Consider the following 13,093-nt stretch of genomic DNA (forward strand, 5'->3'; position numbering starts at 1 on the left):
GAACCAGATGTTCCCTCTCCACAGCTTCTCTGAGTTATCTCCCATTCTGAGACTGCCCTCAAGGGTGCTTCCCCCTGCCTGGTAAAAAACTACAGAAACCCAGAAGCTTTGGATAATGAAGCAAACATATTTTTGTGGTGCAGCGTGGGCATTTTTTTTTTCAGTCTGCTGCTAGTTTTTAAATATAAAGTATAGCATATGTTTAACACAGAACATATGGAAAGAATGAAAAAGCAAATCTTGAATTCCAAGTATCATATTCTAAGTGGAAAAGACTCCACAGTGTGAAAGTGGTCATTCAGAAAAAAATCTGAAAGATATACTTATTATATGTAAATACTTATAAACTTAGTTTTGAGAAAGACAGTTCTCTCGCTCTGGGCAGTGTCCAGGCACACACAGATGAGTCCTGCTTTCAGAAGAAGGTATGACGACTCAGCCTCAACAGAAAGGGTGCTCAGTTTGGGAGGCTGCTCAGCATCCCTTGCCAGGAGCTTGTGTGCTCTTTCTGTGATGTAAGTTAGGCTGGGTAAGGCACCTTAATTTTCTGGACAGACTGACACTGCAATGATGTAATCAATTTCTGAGCCAGATAATTCACTTCTAAATTCTTGGCACACAGTTATGTTCAGTAGTTCTTCCATTTGTATTTCTCTCCGCTCTTGTACTTTGTACCTGCCTGTGTAGGACAGATCAATCCAAACTTTCAGCTGGGAGTTCATGATCTCTAAGTGCCCAGACTCCATCCACATGGACCTGGGTGCTGGGAGCAGTTCATCTCCCCACACAGGAATAGCAGCAAATGCTCCCTTGTACCATTATTGTTAGGGAAAACTCCTGAGAGGCCATTTCACACAGGAGGGTTTTTTTACCAGCAGAGACCCTGAACAGAAGGCAAGTGGGTAAACCAGCATGGCCACCCCTGCATTCCCTCCTGCCTACCCCCAGTCACATGCTCACAGAACCAAGCAGAGCTTGGGGCCCAGCAGCGCTCAGGCCCAACCCTGCCCTGAGGGAAACACTGCGCAATGCAAAGCCCAGCATTGTCCCCAAACAGTCCCCAGACTGCAGCAGCTTCTTTTCTCGTGTCCTGGCACTTTGTCTCGAAAACTGGTTTGAATGCCACGAGACAGGTATTCTCTCTTATTTAGAGAGAAAGGACTCAACAGTGGCAGGGAGGGACCCCAGTGCAGGTCTGTGCTCCCCAGACCCACCAGCACACAGGAAGCTTTAGATGCCATCCTTACTGACTGTCCTCCTTCCCCCTTTCTCTTCCCTCTCCTTTTGTGTGCAGTCCCAGATAACTGCCAGTCACTTGGCTGGGCTGGCTCACAGAAGGTGCAGCAGGCACAGATGGCACTAATGCATAAATGTGATCTAGTGAAGGGATGCCAGCACCAACCCCCAACAGGTTCCAAGGAACTGCAGTGCACTTAGAGGGATACAGGGATTGGCAAGGTGAAAGCTGAGATTTGCAAGAGCTCACTGTTCCCAAATCAACAACAGAACCCTACAGCAAACGAGCAGATTTCTTTATTAATTTAGCAAATGCACTTAATGCCACCATCTCTGGGTTTATGTGTAACAAAGCCCCTCCAAAGCCCTCACTCATTATACAAATTAAACTGAGCGAAGGAAAAAAGGAAAAAAGATGAAGGTGGGAACTGAAAACCAGAACAAACTCAACAGTCTGCTCTGATTCCCATGGTTTTTGGAAGAGCTGCTGAGAGGATACAAAGGCACAGAGGGGTTGGGAGTCAGGGGATCTGGACAGCGTCTGGCAGCAACAGAGTAAATCCCATAAATACCCTGTCCCTCCTCAGCACTGAGAGCACACAAACACCCCACCAAATCCCTTTTTCCAGTAGTCGCTGGTAATGAACATTTAGGAAAAACAGGGAAGGGAGTAAACTCAGCCTGACCATGTTTCCACAGGACATCTCTCCTGACTGCTGGAGAACAGGGCTATCTCCACAGGCACATCTGTAGCAGTGACTTCTAGTGAGGAAAAAACATCTCAGGGATATAGAGCCTCCACCCTCAGGCCCTGTTCCCAAGGCAGGAAGAGAGGACACCCCAGTGCACCGATCCTGGGGGCTCCCAGCACTGTGTGTGACAGGCCAGCTTGGGGGGCCAGGATGGAGCCCCCTGACAGACTGCACCCTGTCACTGCGCAGTCCAGGGGTCCTTCACATTCCAGTGCCATGAGCCTTATGCAGCTGCCCTTAAAGGAACTATTCCTGATTTTCAACAAGGCACACAGGAGCAGAAGCAGCATCTAAAAATTAACAGAGCTGGTAACTTAGTGACACTGGCACCTGCAGGGGAGTTGTAGCAAATGTCTTGGCAGTATGAAATCAGAGAATGCTGCTGGGGAGTGGGATGCCCAAATATCTGAAAAGTGTGAATTACTAATCCCTTTGGCATTCCAACCAAAGCCTAACAATGTGTTGGGGGGTTTGTCTGCAGGAAGAACAGTTTACTCTTGTGGTACCAGGGAAGCTGATGTGGCTGAGGGATGGGGAACAGCCTGGCACCCGTGCCCTTCCTAGCCGAGTGCTTGGTGTCAGCAGCACTGAATTGTCACCAGCTATAGGGCTGGAACAGCTGGGTCACAGTGGCATCTAGAGGGCTGCCACGTGCAGTGTGTGTGCAGAACAAGGGTCCTGCTGGGCTCTCCCTTCCCATCTGCAGAGTCAGTGCCAGAGCCAGTGGGCACAGCCTCAGGGAATTGCACCCTCCTGCTGCAGTCTTGCTAGTCTTCCTCCTAAGAGCCCCCACTTAAACCCTGCCTACTGCTTCAAACAGATTGACATCTTCCCACAGGTGGATTTTTTGGTCATAGTAATTGTATGATAACTATCTTAAAATGATTTCAATAGTGTCCTAAATACCACAGAACTGGGCTGCCTTCTCTCCTTAGAAGCCACTGCCATGTGCCAGTCAGATGTTGTATAATCCATGGGCCAGGATCCGAATGCTGTGCCACTGCTCCATTATGGGCTCAGAACACAACCCTTGGATGATTTATGCACCTAAAGCCATGGAGCACCAGGGTCTTCAATCTCTGAGCCATTTGAAGAGTCTCTCTTCAGAAAGGCCCAGGTTAGAGAGTTGATCAGGAAAAAGACACTAGGAAGTGTTCCTAAAGGAAAGGGATTTTAGGAGAGGCCTGAGTTGAGGGCATGATAGAGGAGAAGTGGAGTTTGAGAAAGGGTCTTCTGACAGTTCTGGTTTATCTGTTGCTACACCTGATTTCAGAGAAGGATAAATTCCTTTCTTCTCACAGTGGTTGCACAAATGTGAGGAAGGAAGAATAATGAGAATGTTTAACTTGTGCTTTAGAGATGCCATCCCTAGGAACTCTGTATTTCTGACATCCTTTGTCCTCATAGATAAAAAAGACCCCAAAGCACTAGGATTTGCTAATTTATGGTTTCACCAGGCTGATTCTTGATTCTATGATACTTGAAGTGTGATGCTTCTATAGTAGCAGATTATCTTTCTTTTCTTCCTAAAAAGATGTACCGAACTCAGGAAGTTGGTTTGGATGCTGACATGAGGAAACTGGCACTAGAGATCAGGCCTGTTGCCAGTCTGTCTAGAGACACCCCCATAACAAAAATGGGATTCTCATTCACCTCAGGAATTCATTGCAGAAGATTAGGGAAGAGCTCAAAGAGCTGATACATGACTTAGAGAAAACCTCTCCCCTGTTCTTCCCCACATGCTGCAGTGCTGCACGTGTGGCTCGCAGAGCTTCACCTGGAAGGATGAATCACAATCCAACCCCTCAGTGTCCCATGGGAGGAGAGAGAGCTGACCCAGGGACAGCGTTGCATGTCACTGTGGAGAGGGCAGGAGATGTGTCCTGGTTTTGGCAGCACATGCATGAGCAGCTGAGTGTCCGCGCTGGGCAAGGTGTGCGCTGGGCCAGTGCCAGGATACAGAGCACCTTCCCTGTGGCAGTGGAACAGCCTCGCTCTGCCTTCCAAGGACTAAGGAGAGCTGAAGGAGAAGAGCCCTCCATTGGCAGGCGCCTGCAGTGGAACTGAGAACATGTCCTTCAGGAAAGGGACAGATTTTGCCAGGCCGGGAAGGTACTTCCAGAGAGGCAGCAGTGCTGGGAGTGAGGGTGGCTCACTGCCAAGGGTGAGGGAGACTGAGCTAGGGCCCTCGCTCCAAAGGATCTGTGCTGGAAAAACAGGGACTCTCCAGGCCATTTCCACGTCCTTTCCTTTTGCATAAGCAATGCTTGCTTTGCATGAGGAAAACAACAAACTCCTGCCCTCTAGAGACAGGAGACCTCCAGCTCTGCTGAATAAAATATTTGCCACAACCTCCTTTTGAAGCAGATGCTACAAATGCAGCCAGTTTTATCCTCCCCCAAGGCCCACTGGCTGGCTCAGCAGCTCAGCACTCCCTCCTCCCAGCCCTGGAAGGCCAGCTTGCAGGAGAGGCAGCTTGTCACAACCACTCTCGGTCAAGGCAGGAGTTTATTTGGAGAACTGCTGAATACAGCAGCCACAGAAAACTTGGCAAATGAAAGAAATCCCTCCCTTTTCTTGCTACCCAAACCTATCAGGGCAGGATGGCCAGTGCTCACGCCAGCCCAGTGCCAGCTCCTGCCAGCTCCCTGGCTGCTCACAACCCTATGCCATCTCTATTCTACCTTGTCCACGACAGGGTGCAGGGCACTGGGACACAGGCAGAGTGCAGGTGGCTCTCACTGGGTGCCACAGAACACAGGGAGCTGCAGAGCCCCTGCAACCAGGTTCCACGGGGATACACCCCTGGTGACTTGCACTCCCAAGATGGAGCAACTGTGCTGACTTGTCCATATGCCCAGTTCCCAAGTAAGTGCTGCTTATGGGTAAAAAGCTGCTCTAATGGCATTTCTTCAAAGCTGCCAGCACACTAAAGATATCCTTGGCTCCCAGAGCAGCAGCAGCTGTGTGGAGTTCCATCCATGCAGTGCGTATGAAGTGGGTACGAGCCACGCCACGTGCCAACAGCAGCATTTCACAGATAAACGTGCCCTGCCCTCCTCAGTGCATGCTCCAAACAAATGTCTAAATCACAGGCACTGAAAAATAAAATCTTCCAACCTAGCATCTTTAAACTACCTCTTTGGAACCTCGCCCTGGCAGGTTTGCTTTGTTGGCTGTGCTCCAAAATACAGCATTTATCAGGTGCGAAAGATAGGAACTATTTTTTAAAACAACTTAGTCCTGTCTTCCTGCCCTTTTTTCCCCACAGGTAAAGCAGGTCCAAGGGTGGAAGGTGGCTGTGAGGTACCTGTAACTGTGCTGGCAACTTCTCCTCACAGCAGCCTTTTTTTTGGGTTCCCTTGTGAAACCAGTTCCTGGACCCCAGACCCTGTGACCTTTGGAAGCTGACCTCCAGGACTGTGGGATTGCTGGGAAAGATCATGAGGTTCATGCACACACGCTAAGGAGGTTACATTACCTAAATCTGATGAAAATACACAAATTAATATGCCTTTCCACTGAAGCTGCTGGCAAAATTTTCTCAAGCTAAACCCCAAATTCTTGCTAGGGCCCAAACAGCACCATTCAGTTGTAGTTTCTTTTCAGGACTTTGTTACTTTAGGAGGCCTTTGAGCCCACCCTGCAGTGTTCTCGGAGCTCAGAGCTCACCTCAGTTCTGTCACAAGTGTTTCAGCCAGCAGTTCAGGAATTCTGGGGAAAAGCTGCCTCAAGCAGCCCCAGGAACAATCCTGGTGGCTGCAGCAATAACACCAGTTCAGGAGCACTTCTCTAAGGAATTATTGCTGATGATTTGTGTGACAAAAGGTCCTTCTAGCAGCAGGTTGTCCTGTGAGGCAGCTCTCTGGGGGTTAATGTCCTACTCCCACACCATGGCTAAGGGGTGCCCACCAGGACCTCTGCAGGTGCCACCTGCAGAATGGCAGTATGTGGGCTCTGCCTCAGGTGAGACGGTGGAACTGGCAATGGATTTGTCTGACATCAGACAGACGTGCTGGTGGTAGCACACTTGGGCAGAGAGGAGTGCTGAGAGCCCGGCAGCACAGCCCTGGGCTTGGTGTCAGCAGGATGCAAAGCCAGTTTCTAAGGCCCACAATAACCTGAGCTTCCCAGGGGTCTGGGACGAGGGATTACCACATTGTGGTACAAAGAGCAAGTGGGGGAGAGATGCCAGCATCCAGTCCCTGAGGGCTGTTCAGAGCTGTACAGGATGGAGTGGGTTAGCAGCCCTTCTCCACAGTAAAGAGTGATCTTAAAAAATATATATAAACCTTCCTTCAGATGTACACTTGTCACTGGGTATTTGTAGGGTGAGGGAGTGTTGTAACTGAAATATATTCCAGGCAGTGAAGCCAGGGAAGGAGTGGTCGGATCTAATGCCAGAGGAATTTTAGTGCCCAGACTGGCCAGGTGACACAAGCTCTAGGTAATGCTGCTTCTACCACCTCTGTAACAGGGAGGTCACTGAGGGCCCTGTTGGACAGCAGGGTTTGGCCCCACGCAGGCACTCTGGTTCCACTCCCACTGCCCAGGGGAAGTGCCAGGATCAATTCAGCAAGGCAACAGGACTCTGAGGCAGGTGCTGCCAGGCACTGGCACCTCAGTGCCCAGTTTGAATCCCTCCCAGCTTTACACCCTCAGAATTCCCTTTTATTGTCACCACTGCACACAATTGTGCAGGTCCAGAGCACATTTGTTATCCCAGTGAGCAGCAGATGGGGAGGTAATGATTCTGAAGAGGTGTGGAAAGCAGGAAATGGCCTGTTCCTGTCCATGAGCAAAGAGGAAAATGTGTACACAGTCCTGTCTGTTAGTGCAAGGGCTACAGGGAGGAACCCACTGCCCTCAATTTCAGTCCTTAGAGAGAGGCAAAGTGCACGCTGGACCACAGGGTACATGTGAGAAGAAATAGAATGAGATAAAGCGGGTTCTTGCCTGCTGACCCAAACTGCAGCAGCAGCCTGCTCAGGCTGCCCTGGGGAGCTGTTGGGACCAGACCGCTTCACGGGGACACAGGCTGTGCTCACAGGCACGTGCCCATGTGTGGGAAATGGATTTGTAGAGAATTCTCAAAGCCTGACAGAAGGCTCACATAGTGTGCATCTGTATGCAAACTTTGAGATAAGAAATGCTGACTTAGAAATGCTATGGAATAGTACAGACATTGTTGAGAGAGAAATGGAATTACGGACAAGTTTCAAATGATGGCCTTGCAAATAAGACTAGATGCTTTGGAGAAGTAGAACTATGGAAGATGTATTGTAGTAGGACCCACGAGGGGTAATTTTAGATGATTGGCTTTAAGGCATTAACAGCATTGTGTGGCAAAAGCTGATAGGCCAAGAAACACTTATAATGTATTGTAATGAGGAAATAGTTTGGCTTCTGATTGTGATGGTGTGAATTGTAACACCTGTACTGTCTCACCCTTCACATGAGACTGAAAATGGAATAAAAGTTTTTAAAATGACTCTCAGTTGCCCCATCTCTGGGTCAGAAAAGAGCACAATCCAACACCCATGGGGCATGGAAGATGCTCTGGTAGTGCTGAGAGGATGGGGCAACAGAAAAGACAAGTGTTCAATACATGTCTTGGGAGGGACATTATTCTGAAGCTCTCTCCTTCCTCATGGCTCTGTAGGCACCGATCATGGAGTGCAGGATCAGTGCCAGATCCCAAAAGGGCGTGTGCTTTTCATGGGACACTGCAGCCCAGGCAGGAGTACATGAGTCTCAGCAATGGGCAATGGGGATCCCAGTCCTCCAAGACCAGGAGAAGCCAAGCTTTTAGGACATTGGATACCACACGGAACAACAACTGTCCTGGCAGAACAGCACTGCCAGGTGCTCCTCTGGGGAAAGCAGTTGCTCTTAGTCCTGAGCCAGATGCTGAACACATCAGCAGTGCCATCTATGGAAACTTTTCCCATGGATACAACTACTCGGCATGCTAAAGGAAACACAGAAGGACATGCACTTGAGACCAAGCAGAGCGGCTCAGCCTGGAGGCTCAGTGCGGTCACATCCCATCCCAGATCCAGCCTGCATCACCTGTCCTTTCTGAATTCCTGATGAACATTGAAGATGAACATTGGAAGAGCTCCAGAGGAGCTCTTGTTGTGTTCTCCTGCTCCTGAGGAGCCCAGAATTCTGCAGGGATCTTGGGACAGCAGCATACGTATGCTCACACACACACAGACACCCCAAAATGCTTGTCACACTTAGCTTGCCACTGTCAATGGCCAAGCTCCAGGCCCACAGTGGACACTGTCTCAAAGTGATCTCTCCTCCCTCCTTGCCCCCAGCACTGCCCACAACGCCTTATGGGCTTGGAGAGGGACATGATGGGGAGAGCTGCTCCTGCTGGCCCCTCTTGGTGCCGTGTTTTGGGCATTGCCAGTTGAGGCTCTAACCTGGGGTCTGGTGAGAGCACCTGCCCCCTGAGGTCCCATGCCCTGTGAGAATCTTTTCCACCTCACCCTGTAACTTAGATGCGGTAAGAAATTCAACAACTAAAGAAATGGCTTTGATGTAATATAAAAGGATTCCTTCTTGGGTAAACCCCCTTGCCATAGATCTCTTTCCTCTTTTTTGTTGCTGTTCAAGACCTGCCACATTCTTCCCCTGCAGTACCTCTGGTGCATCTGTGAGCATGAAGGGTGAGGTTTCTCATATTGGATGTGGTGCATGGAGACAGATCTCATATTCCCTACAAAGATCACCGAATGCATGCATAACTCATTTTTTAATTACTCTAGTGCTAAACCACTAATTTAGTGCAATTTCATACTGACTACATGTTGGTATTGTTAAGGTTTATGAGCCAGTGATTTACAAGGCATGGTACGTCAGAACTCAAATTGGTTGGACTGATGGTTTCATTGAGCACAGGGACACGAGTGTAACAGTAATTCCCCACACTAGGGTATCCTGGCAATGCCACCAGGATGGGAAATGCATTGGTGGAATTGGTTACATGGAATATGCATGTTTTAATTGGGAAGTTCAAAACCAGACTGGTGAGACTAAGGTTGAGTAAATAGTGCTTCTACTTCAGTAAATAGTTCTTTCTGTAAAGGTCAGATTAATCAGAAGAAGAATTTAATATTCTGTTTCTAAAAGCTGGTCTTAGTGATCACACAGATATTGCTGCATGGGAGGTTTTGGATGCCTTTCGAGGAAGTCCGCAGCTTTTTCTCCACACCAGTTTGCAGGAGACAGTGCTGTTTGTCACATCACTGAGTTTCTAGTAATGAAAACCTGCAGCTCATATTGATCTGAAGTGATGAACCCCTAACAAGTGAGCATCAGCCTTTTATGTTCCGCCTGCCTCAGTCTGCCAATCTAGAATGCAAATGGTTGAACTTAAATTTGTTATTACATGTTACCGTCTGATGCTGACAGTGTTTAGAGAGATGGTATTTCTTAGGGCTCTGAGATTGCCCAGTTCAGGGTGTTTTCCCTGCCAGTGACATGGGCAAGAGTCTGCCTGACCACACAGCTTCTTTCTTTCCTTCCTTTTCCATGAGTCATGGAATAAAGAAGTTGGGGGCAGAGATGTGGGAGATGAGTAGGGGACCAGAAAGGGCAGTGATTGTTTAAGGTTCTCCTCTCTCCCTGCTCTGCTTAGAACCACTCACTCTAGCAGAAAAGCCATGTGGATATGGCACTTGGGGACATGGTGGTGGCCTTGACAGTGATGAAGGAATTGTTGGAATGTGTGATCTTAAGAGATTTTCCAGCTTAAGGTATTCCATGATTTATCTCTCTGCATCTCTTACATTTATAATACAGGTGGTGGCAGCCAGAAGTTCATACAGTTCCCGTCCCCACCTTTTCACTGACTTCATATTTCTTAAACAGCTGACAGAACCAGAACTGAAACATTAGGAAACCCATTGATGAGAACACTGCCCCTCTCGTGCCAGCCAAGACCCGCTTGAGTCATGCCAGATAACTGTGCTATCACCCTCCTTGATACCCAGAAAAACTGTACATCAAACTAAATGAATAACAGGAATATGAAACCCATCCCAAATTTTATTTGACGATTTCATAATTTCCCAGGTTTGCGCAGAAAGCAGTACTTTCCCTCCAACAGTGCATCTCTTAAAGCAGAAATAAGGATTCAGAGCACAAAGCAGTGCTGCCTGCTCCAAAGCCAGCACTGTTCACATGGCACCATCCTTGACAGGTGCCCATGACCAAAGGGAAGGAATTGCTGCTGTGCCAGAGAGCTGCTTTGAGGCAGCACACCCTACTCCAACACCCCAGGACCCTGTGGGAGTTTAGGCATTTAAATGAACTCCAAGTGAATAGAAAAGGTTTGAGATTTCGCTGTTGGATTTGTTTCATTCTGCTACACTGAAAGCTGTCAGGATTCACCTGGACCCCTTTATAGATGTGGCATCACAAGAAACCCTTTTTCCCTTCTTTGCACAGCAATTTACAGATTGTAAGTACAGAGTCTGTAGATGCAGAGCTAGGGTTATTGCTAATAAAATGCAGTTTCAGATCAGCAGCAGCTCTGCTAACTAATAGTCACATTTATCTGCGCTCACTGCATGAAGACCTGGCTCAGGGAAGGTTTGGGGGCAGGATCTGCCTTTCCTATGCTCTTCCCTTCCCACGGTCAGATGGGTTTGGGTTTGCTCACTGCCACTTGCCAGAATTTGTGAATTATGCTCACAGAAGGCCTGGGAGTGTCGGAATGTGTCGCCCGTGTCCTTGTGCTTGCCTAGAGCCTGCATTTGTGAGGCAAATGCGATGCCTCACTCTGGGTAATTTCCATTAATTCTTAAAAGGTTTTTCATGGGTTTGTTATTTTCCCCAAACATCTGAATTTCAATTACAGCCTCCTCCTAGCATCCAGAAACCTCTGTCTGTGTGCTACTCCTCCAGTAACAGCTTCTCTCTTCCCTCAGGGCCGCTGTATCAACTTCACCCGAGTTCCCTCTCAGTAGAGGAGAAGAAGCAGATACCAGGAGGAGAGACAGCCACATTGCCACTGTCCTACCCGGCTGAGAGAACCGAGCCCTTCCTTGCATCCCTTGGACCATCATCCAGCCCGAGCTCCGCAGGTTCCCACATCCCTGCTCCGGAGCCCACATTCCAACTGTGCACTGGTGCTCTGCCCATGCCCCAGAGAGCAGCGCTGTCACGCGTGCCTGGCTCTGTGCAACACTGAAGGGACAGCACAGACACCAAAGATGAGAATGCTTTTCTATTTTTATTATTTCCTGTTTTTTAAGGACTACAGATTCTCAGGACGCAATGTGCTTTTAGCGGCGATGCAGCGTTCCTCAGCTGCAGCGGAGGCAGGTGGTATTTACACAGGGACTACTCGCCACAGGCACAGGATAACAATTCCCACCAGGCTAAGCAGGCGCAGAGCCGAGTGCCTCAGAGCCATGTCAGATCCCCAACCCTCGCCAGCTCCCTCCGTCGTGCCTTACGGGAACCTTCTGACTGGAAATCTTGTCACTCTAACACTGAAAAGTGCACACGCATGACAAAATGTAGACAAGGATGCCTCGAGGTATCAATAGCAAGCAAGACTTTGCCCTTTAGTTTTTGAAGACACCTTTCTTTCACTATGCACCCGGGACAGGAAGGAATTACTAGAGCGTTATTCCACGGGAAGACAGCCTGTAAGCAGAGATCTCGAGCTGAGTTGGAGGGACTGATGCTTCAAGACCTTGACACTGTGGCTGGTGGTTTTTTCCCCTTCCCTGCATTTACAGTTCAGTAGCGCATAAAACATCATCATCTATAAACATACCTAGCAGTCGTAGGCTTGTGTGTTTCTTTTTTAGATTAAAAAAAGCAGTAGCCACTAAGCTGGTATCTCAGGGTTTTTTTCCCCCCACAAATCTCCAAGGGCTCTTCAGCGTCACAAGCCAGCAACTCTCTTTGCATGAGAATTTCAAAGTTTAATTAATATAATTAAAGGCAACAGCAAGCAGCAGCCTGTGAAGATTTTGCTCATCTTTTTTATGCCTTGTGACATTGAATGACCTATTACTGTATGTGCGTTCCTCAGTGGCGGAGGGGGCGCCGAGTGTTGGGTACGATTCCGCAGTGGGGAAGACCTCTTTCCATCAATTCAGAAATTAGATTTATGGAAGCGCTGGCCATCACCAAACATCGACAATGTATGTATTATAATTTTTTAGAAAAACCAGTGTCGTGTCACGTCGACGATGCCAAATTATGTTAGCGTGAGCGGAAACACTGTGGGGGAGGAAGGAGGGAGCAGCTGAAGAAAAAGGCTCAAATGATCCAGTCACTTTCGATACTGTACTTCAGAGGCAGAATGGATATTCGAGTCGAAACCTGACAAAGCGCGCCCGCTTTGATGGGAACTGGTATAGACAATGACCAGTGGCTGGGTCAGTGGGATGTCTCTCTGCGAGCAGGGAGGCTTATCAAATGACACTAAAAATAAGTTCAACAACCATCACGTTGGAGGGGAAAAGGCGAACATTTCACATTTGGTGGGCATGAATGTGTGCAAGATGGAAAGAGCAATGCGGAGCATCCTGGGCTAATTATCTCCTTTGTGCTCTTCATTGGAATCGCAAGGGACAGAAATAATTCTCTTGGTCCATGTCCAAATCCGTGGCACTGCCCGAAGATGCTTTTACATTTATCCACTCGCTTACATCTTCTGCTTGAGTTTATTTATGTCACTGGTAGCCTCATCAGCAACAGTCTGCACATTAGACTATAAATAAAATTATTATCTTAGTTTCAGTCATTATTTCCGTCTTCTCCTCCCCCATAGCCTCCCCATCCTTCCCACAGCTCAGACCTCCATTTTCCAGGGCCATGGTTGACCCACGGTACTGACTTCCAGAGGCACCCCACTTTCCCATGCACAGCATGGATGGGAAAGCGGCCACACCCTGGGGTCCTGGCTGCCCACGGCCAGGGAGAACCCTTCCAACACCACAAGGATGCTGCTCACACCTTGTGAAGCGTCAGCCATGCAACCAGAACCCCTGAGTGCCCACAGCGACGCCCTGTCGCTGCAGAACCAAAGCTTGGGTTGCACTGGCCCTGGGCTAGGGACGACTGACCCA

At 48.7% G+C, this 13,093-nt stretch overlaps 1 protein-coding gene across 2 annotated transcripts in view; it reads left to right on the forward strand.

The window, feature by feature from the left end:
* Nucleotides 1–12,764, forward strand: part of ANTXR2 (ANTXR cell adhesion molecule 2) — an 80,276-nt gene extending 67,512 nt beyond the window's left edge. For both annotated transcript variants that reach the window (XM_066186712.1, XM_066186713.1), the window contains exon 17: nucleotides 10,934–12,764. In XM_066186712.1, coding sequence (XP_066042809.1) covers nucleotides 10,934–10,972 — 39 coding nt within the window. In that variant the 3' untranslated portion in view covers nucleotides 10,973–12,764. The remainder of the gene's footprint in view (nucleotides 1–10,933) is intronic.
* Nucleotides 12,765–13,093: the final 329 nt, after the last annotated feature.

The sequence above is a fragment of the Chamaea fasciata genome, unplaced genomic scaffold (genome assembly GCF_029207755.1).
Source record: "Chamaea fasciata isolate MVZ Bird 193981 ecotype frontalis unplaced genomic scaffold, bChaFas1.0.hap1 SCAF_6, whole genome shotgun sequence".
In the NCBI taxonomy this organism is placed as follows: Eukaryota; Metazoa; Chordata; class Aves; order Passeriformes; family Sylviidae; genus Chamaea; species Chamaea fasciata.